Source organism: Hoplias malabaricus, chromosome 6 (assembly GCF_029633855.1).
Source record: "Hoplias malabaricus isolate fHopMal1 chromosome 6, fHopMal1.hap1, whole genome shotgun sequence".
NCBI lineage: Eukaryota > Metazoa > Chordata > Actinopteri > Characiformes > Erythrinidae > Hoplias > Hoplias malabaricus.
The window spans coordinates 46,014,447-46,022,777 of record NC_089805.1 but is presented as its reverse complement, the minus strand read 5'-3'; the positions used below and the strand labels follow the sequence as shown (position 1 = coordinate 46,022,777).

Sequence of the window (8,331 nt, the reverse complement as noted above, 5' to 3'; positions counted from 1 at the left end):
AACACACCACTGAGAAAAGACACAGTTACAGTTGCATCATTTTTGTTTTGACTATTTTTTAACATGTATTTTCCCTTGTATAATCCCGGTGTATTAGTGGGTGGTACATGGAGAGGAGAGGGGAGGGGCACACTTTATAGACTTTTGTATTCAGCTAAAATGTATTTATCATAATTAATAATACACCCCACACTAACACCATCCCACTCCTCACTGTAGTAATGATATAGTATAATAACCCTACAGTAACTGTATTAACACCAATCTAACACTACTGTAACAAGGTACTGATGTCGTAACAACATTACCACCACACTGCCTCTACACTAACACTATACACATTACAGTAACACAGTGTTAACAGCTGACTGAGACTATGTGTGTGTGTGTGTGTGTGTGTGTGTGTGTGTGTGTGTGTGTGTTAAACTCACTGAAGGCCATGGCAGGTTGCCAGTGCTGCCCAGGAACCAGGAGTTCCCCTCAATGCACCATGATAGTAACAGTGCTCTCCACCCTACACACACACACACACACACACACACACACAGATGCTGCCATCAGGGTAGTCCATGGTTATTTCAGTAGGACAGTGTCTTGTATCATGGCCTTGAGTGCCTGACCAGACGGCCTTTAGCACTTAGTCTCCTCAGTTCCCAAACATCTAAAGAGTACATTTAAAAGGAAATGTAATGGAACACATTGGTAAACTCGCCATTGTCCAACCTTTTGAAGTGTGTCAAATATAATCGTTTATATTTACAAAATAAAATCAAGCTGTTCATTGACAGATATTTATTACACAACACACACACACACACACACACAAAATCACACACACACACACACACACTCACACACACACACACACACACACACACAGCTCATTTATTAAATACTTTCATCTATTCCATCATTCATGTTTTCATTTATAATCATTTATTGATCTTAGTTAATTATTAGACTGTAAACAGGGTTATAAACCTGCAGCTCTGTTGCCATGGATACATGGTGTGTTCACAAAAGAACAAAAGTGTACAACAAACAAACACATATACATAAACACACACACACACACACACACACACATTACCGCTGTTTGTGATGGTTGTCCATCTTCATTAAAATGACGTTCCACATATTCAGAAGACAACAGCTCACTAAAAATAAACACAAAGAAACGGTCACTTTAATAATTAACATTTGTGTGTGGGCTTTTTAACAGTGTTATAAAAACACACACTGATCACAATTACTCAGGGTAAAGACCCTCTGAATTATAGACCCCATACTAGATGAAAAGACAGACTCAGAAATACAGAAAAAACTTTTCTGACATATGATAAACCTCCAGAATACGCATCCCCATATTACAGCCCTCCAATTCATTCATTCATTGAATCACCCGGAATCACGGCGCAATGCGGGAACACACCCTGGAGGGGGCGCCAATACTTCACAGGGCGACGCACACTCACACATTCACTCACACCTACAGACAATTTTGAGTCATCAATCCACCTACCAACGTGTGTTTTTGGGGCGTGGGAGGAAAGAAACCCTCACCACAGACTTCCACAGGCTCCTCAAGGGAACACCATCCCCTCTGTGGCATTGGAAATAAGCACTGTAACAGTTTAACTGTTTACTCACTGGTTTAACTGGAGATCTAAAATAAAAGTTTTCCCAAAAGCTTCAACTTGGAAACTGCTCTGGGCCAAATGCACTGACTGCAGCAAAGAAACAAAAAGAACAGATTCAGAGAAGAGAAATACAAGCAGAAAATTAAAGAACACAGAGAAAGAAGAAAAGAGAAACTGAACGATGAGGAATATCTCTAATCTATTAGGAGTACACATAAGCTTCAAGGTGTTGTGTGTAACGTATGATTGTAATTAAAAATTTAAACATTCTCCTTCTTTTGTCATTTAATGTTAATTCTTGTGTTACATTAAAAATTAGAAAGGATTGAATTAACTGATTGTCCTCTTTAATGATACACAGCTGTCACCAGAATTATGAATTACAATTATAGTTTACACAAAAAATAAACACATTACAATTTATTTGTAAAAGTAATGTCTCCTTCTCTCTCTCTCTCTCTCTCTCTCTCTCTCTAGTTCACACTTCCTGTGTTCACTCACTGTCTCTCGTCCACTGTCTTTCACTCTGGTGTCCAGTTTGCTGTGGAGAGTTTCCTCTGTGGTGTGTTTCTGCTGCAGAAGGCGTTTGGGGTTTGTGATGTGTTCAGACGTCCCCACATTGCTGCTGCCTAACAAACACAAACATACACACACACACACACACACACACACACACACACACACACACACATACATGCTATATCATTATCAGTACTGTACCTACTGTATCAGTTCAGTACGGTGTGTGCTGTATCAGTTCAGTACTGTGTATGCTGTATCAATTCAGTACTGTGTATGCTGTATTAGTTCAGTACTGTGTGTGCTGTATCAGTTCAGTACTGTGTGTGCTGTATCAGTCCAGTACTGTGTATACTGTATCAGTTCAGTACTGTGTATGCTGTAATAGTTCAGTACTGTGTGTGTTGTATCATTTCAGTACTGTGTGCTGTATCAGTTCAGTACTGTGTATGCTGTATCAGTTCAGTACTGTGTGTGCTGTATCCGTTCAGTACTGTGTATGCTGTATCAGTTCAGTACTGTGTGTGCTGTATCAGTTCAGTACTGTGTGTGCTGTATCAATTCAGTACTGTGTATGCTGTATCAGTTCAGTACTGTGTGCTGTATCAGTTCAGTACTGTGTGTGCTGTATCAGTTCAGTACTGTGTGTGCTGTATCAGTCCAGTACTGTGTATACTGTATCAGTTCAGTACTGTGCATGCTGTAATAGTTCAGTACTGTGTGTGTTGTATCATTTCAGTACTGTGTGTGCTGTATCAGTTCAGTACTGTGTATGCTGTATCAGTTGAGTACTGTGTGTGCTGTATCAGTTCAGTACTGTGTATGCTGTATCAGTTCAGTACTGTGTGTGCTGTATCAGTTCAGTACTGTGTGCTGTATCAGTTCAGTACTGTGTGTGCTGTGTCAGTTCAGTACTGTGTGTGCTGTATCAGTTCAGTACTGTGTGTGCTGTATCAGTTCAGTACTGTGTATGCTGTATCAGTTCAGTACTGTGTGTGCTGTATCAGTCCAGTACTGTGTATGCTGTAATAGTTCAGTACTGTGTGTGTTGTATCATTTCAGTACTGTGTGTGCTGTATCAGTTCAGTACTGTGTATACTGTATCAGTTCAGTACTGTGTGTGCTGTATCAGTTCAGTACTGTGTGTGTTGTATCAGTTCAGTACTGTGTATGCTGTATGAGTTCAGTATGTGTATGCTGTATCGGTTCAATACTGTGTGTGCTGTATCAGTTCAGTACTGTGTATGATTTATCGGTTCAATACTGTGTGTGCTGTATCAGTTCAGTAATGTGTGCTGTATCAGCTCAGTACTGTGTGTTGTATCAGTTCAGTACTGTGTGCTGTATCAGTTCAGTACTGTGTGTTGTATCAGTTCAGTACTGTGTGTTGTATCAGTTCAGTACTGTGTATACTGTATCACTTCAGTACTGTGTGTGCTGTATCAGTTCAGTACTGTGTGTGCTGTATCAGTTCAGTACTGTGTGTGCTGTATCAGTTCAGTACTGTGTATGCTGTATCAGTTCAGTTCTTTGTGTGCTGTATTAGTTCAGTACTGTGTATGTTGTATCAGTTCAGTACGGTGTGTGCTGTATCCGTTCAGTACTGTGTATGCTGTATCAGTTCAGTACTGTGTATGCTCTATCAGTTCAGTACTGTGTGCTGTATCAGTTCAGTACTGTGTGTGTTGTATCATTTCAGTACTGTGTGTGCTGTATCAGTTCAGTACTGTGTGCTGTATCAGTTCAGTACTGTGTGTGCTGTATCAGTTCAGTACTGTGTATGCTTTATCAGTTCAATACGGTGTGTGCTGTATCAGTTCAGTACTGTGTGCTGTATCAGCTCATTACTGTGTGCTGTATCAGTTCAGTACTGTGTGATGTATCAGTTCAGTACTGTGTGTTGTATCAGTTCAGTACTGTGTATGCTGTATCAATTCAGTACTGTGTATGCTTTATCAGTTCAATACGGCATGTGCTGTATCAGTTCAGTACTGTGTGCTGTATCAGCTCAGTACTGTGTGCTGTATCACTTCAGTACTGTGTGATGTATCAGTTCAGTACTTTGTGCTGTATCAGTTCAGTACTGTGTGTGCTGTATCAGTTCAGTACTGTATGCTGTATCACGTCAGTACTGTGTGTGTTGTATCAGTTCAGTACTGTATGTGCTCTATCTGTTCAGTACTGTGTATGCTGTATCAGTTCAGTACTGTGTATGCTGTATCAGTTCAGTACTGTGTATGCTGTATCAGTTCAGTACTGTGTGCTGTATTAGTTCAGTACTGTGTGTGTTGTATCATTTCAGTACTGTGTGTGCTGTATCAGTTCAGTACTGTGTGTGCTGTATCAGTTTAGTACTGTGTATGCTGTATCAATTCAATACTGTGTGCTGTATCAGTTCAGTACTGTGTGTGCTGTATCAGTTCAGTACTGTGTGCTGTATCAGTTCAGTACTGTGTATGCTGTATCAGTTCAGTACTGTGTATGCTTTATCAGTTCAATACAGTGTGTTCTGTATCAGTTCAGTACTGTGTGCTGTATCAGCTCAGTACTGTGTGCTGTATCAGTTCAGTACTGTGTTTACCGTATCAGTTCAGTACTCTGTGTGTTGTATCAGTTCAGTACTGTATATGCTTTATCAGTTCAGTACTGTGTGTGCTGTATCCATTCAGTACTGTGTATGCTGTATCAGTTCAGTACTGTGTGTGCTGTATCAGTTCAATACTGTGTATGATTTATCAGTTCAATACGGTGTGTGCTGTATCAGTTCAGTATTGTGTGCTGTATCAGTTCAGTACTGTGTGTTGTATCAATTCAGTACTGTGTGTGCTGTATCAGTTCACTACTGTGTATGCTGTATCACTACAGTACTGTGTGTGTTGTATCAGTTCAGTACTGTGTGTTGTATCAGTTCAGTACTGTGTATGCTGTATTAGTTCAGTACTGTGTATGCTGTATCAGTTCAGTACTCTGTGAGTTGTATTAGTTCAGTACTGTGTGTGCTGTATTAGTTTAGTACTGTGTATGCTTTATCAGTTCAGTACTGTGTGTGCTGTATCAGTTCAGTACTGTATGAGTTGTATTAGTTCAGTATTTTGTAAGTTGTATTAGTTCAGTACTGCATGCGCTGTATTAGTTCAGTACTGTGTATGCTGTATCAGTTCAGTACTGTATGAGATGTGTTAGTTCAGTACTGTGTGAGTTGTATTAGTTCAGTACTGTGTATGCTTTATCAGTTCAGTACTCTGTATGCTGTATCAGTTCAGTACTGTGTTAGTTGTATTAGTTCAGTACTGTGTATGCTGTATCAGTTCAGTACTGTGTATGCTGTATCAGTTCATTACTGTGTATGCTGAATCAGTACTGTAGGTATCCCAGCATTACCTGCCACTACAGCGAACAGCAGGCACTGCAGAGAGAGCATCCTCACGCTCATTCACTGCAGCTGTATCCAGGCTCTCCACTCCGTCACTGATCAGCAACATCCAGCTCCATCATCACAGTCTCTGTACCGCAGCGTTCAGCTCGACACTGCAGTCACTGCACAGTGCTGTTCATCTCCCCGACTGGAGTCAATGTTCACTTCAGTACTGTACTCACTGTTCAGTTTAGTACTGTGGGTGCTGTATCAGTTCCAGCAGTGCCCAGCTCCGTCAATGCACTGACTCTAGAACAGAATCCAGTCCCTTCGGCTGCAGTCAGAGTGCAGTGTAGTTACTGTATGGCCGGGTACAGCTCCATCACCGCGGCTCAGCTCCATCATTGCGGTCTCTGTACAGCGCGGCTCAGCTCCATCACTGCGGTGGCTGTTTAATAGCATCCAATTCAGTGACTGGATTCACTGTACAACAGGGTTCAGCTCCGTCACTGCAGCTCCATTATCTCCACCGCAGCCACACACACCAAAGAACACACACATACACTGAGGCACGCATGCAACCGATAAATATTCCACATTACAGTGTAGACACAGCAACAGAGGACACACACCCTGCTTTCTCAGAGAGTGCGGTTCAACGCACTGTGTGTGTGTGTGTGTGTGAGAGAGAGAGAGAGAGAGAGAGAGAGAGAAAGAGAGAGAGGATTTGAGTCTGTGTGTGTGTATGTGTGTGATGGGGGGGCTCTGCGGCAGAGCACGTGGGCTCCTCCCTGTTTCTGTGGAGTGTGAGGAGAGGAGAGGAGCTGCAGTGTGGACTGTGTCCTGCAGAGGCTGAGAACAGAGAACAAGAACAGCTCCGTGTTTAAATTCAGAAGGTGTTTCCTCATCATTCATCGTTCCATCTCATGTGTTTATGAAGCCTCAGTGTCTGTAAATGAATAAAAAAAACAAATCTGCTCAACCCAGTATGCTAGGCTCTCTCTCTCTCTCTCTCTCTCTCTCTCTCTCTCTCTCTCTCTCTCTCTCTCTCTCTCTCTTTCTCTCTCTCTCGAGGTGAGGATGTTACTCTTTTCCTGTTCCATAGGTGGTTAATGTTATTGCCTTATATTTGCTGTTTCAGATCACTTAAGGTGGATCACTTAAACCGAAAGTGCTACAAAAACTAAACAGTTCCAGTTTTAAATGAGTTTCTGTGGTAATTCACTGAAGACACAGAGAGAACACACCACACTCCTCACAGACAGTCACCCGGAGGAAACCCACACAGACACAGAGAGAACACACCACACTCCTCACAGACAGTCACCCGGAGGAAACCCACACAGACATAGGGAGAACACACCACACTCCTCACAGACAGTCACCCTGGAGGAAACCCTCACAGACATAGGGAGAACACAACACACTCCTCACAGACAGTCACCCGGAGGAACCCCACGCAGACACAGAGAGAACACACCACACTCCTCACAGACAGTCACCCGGAGGAAACCCACATAGACACAGGGAGAACACACCAGACTCCTCACAGACAGTCACCCGGAGGAAACCCACGCAGACACAGGGAGAACACAACACACTCCTCACAGACAAGTCACCCGGAGGAACCCCACGCAGACACAGAGAGAACACACCACACTCTTCACAGACAGTCACCCGGAGGAAACCCACACAGACACAGGGAGAACACAACACACTCCTCACAGACAATCACCCAGAGGAAACCCACGCAGACACAGGGAGAACACACCACACTCCTCACAGACAATCACCCAGAGGAAACCCACGCAGACACAGGGAGAACACAACACACTCCTCACAGACAATCACCCAGATGAAACCCATGCAGACACAGGGAGAACACACCACACTCCTCACAGACAGTCACCCTGGAGGAAACCCTCACAGACATAGGGAGAACACAACACACTCCTCACAGACAGTCACCCGGAGGAACCCCACGCAGACACAGAGAGAACACACCACACTCCTCACAGACAGTCACCCGGAGGAAACCCACATAGACACAGGGAGAACACACCAGACTCCTCACAGACAGTCACCCGGAGGAAACCCACGCAGACACAGGGAGAACACAACACACTCCTCACAGACAGTCACCCTGGAGGAAACCCTCACAGACATAGGGAGAACACAACACACTCCTCACAGACAGTCACCCGGAGGAACCCCACGCAGACACAGAGAGAACACACCACACTCCTCACAGACAGTCACCCGGAGGAAACCCACATAGACACAGGGAGAACACACCAGACTCCTCACAGACAGTCACCCGGAGGAAACCCACGCAGACACAGGGAGAACACAACACACTCCTCACAGACAGTCACCTGGAGGAAACCCACGCAGACACAGAGAGAACACACCACACTCCTCACAGACAGTCACCCGGAGGAAACCCACGCAGACACAGGGAGAACACACCACACTCCTCACAGACAATCACCCGGAGGAAACCCACGCAGACACAGGGAGAACACACCACACTCCTCACACACTTGGAGTTTCTGAATAAGTGAAAGTGAAACAACATGTGAACACAAACAGGTTAAAAGAGCAGCACTGCCACTGAAACTTTGATATTGTGTCGGGGGCTGCTCAACCCAGTATGCTAGGCTCTCTCTCTCTCTCTCTCTCTCTCTCTCTCTTTCTCTCTCTCTCGAGGTGAGGATGTTACTCTTTTCCTGTTCCATAGGTGGTTAATGTTATTGCCTTATATTTGCTGTTTCAGATCACTTAAGGTGGATCACTTAAACCGAAAGTGCTACAAAA

The 8,331-nt window shown here is 43.8% G+C and overlaps 1 protein-coding gene across 1 annotated transcript in view; it reads right to left on the bottom strand.

Moving 5' to 3' along the window:
• Window positions 1–6,250, bottom strand: part of LOC136699509 (disintegrin and metalloproteinase domain-containing protein 11-like) — a 31,623-nt gene extending 25,373 nt beyond the window's left edge. The window contains exons 1-6 of the mRNA XM_066674276.1: window positions 5,541–6,250; window positions 2,142–2,269; window positions 1,651–1,727; window positions 1,091–1,157; window positions 432–514; window positions 1–9 (exon numbers count right to left, since the gene is read on the bottom strand). The exon at window positions 1–9 is cut by the window's left edge and continues 55 nt beyond it. Of these exons, the coding sequence (XP_066530373.1) occupies window positions 1–9; window positions 432–514; window positions 1,091–1,157; window positions 1,651–1,727; window positions 2,142–2,269; window positions 5,541–5,592 (416 nt within the window). The 5' untranslated portion in view covers window positions 5,593–6,250. The remainder of the gene's footprint in view (window positions 10–431; window positions 515–1,090; window positions 1,158–1,650; window positions 1,728–2,141; window positions 2,270–5,540) is intronic.
• Window positions 6,251–8,331: the final 2,081 nt, after the last annotated feature.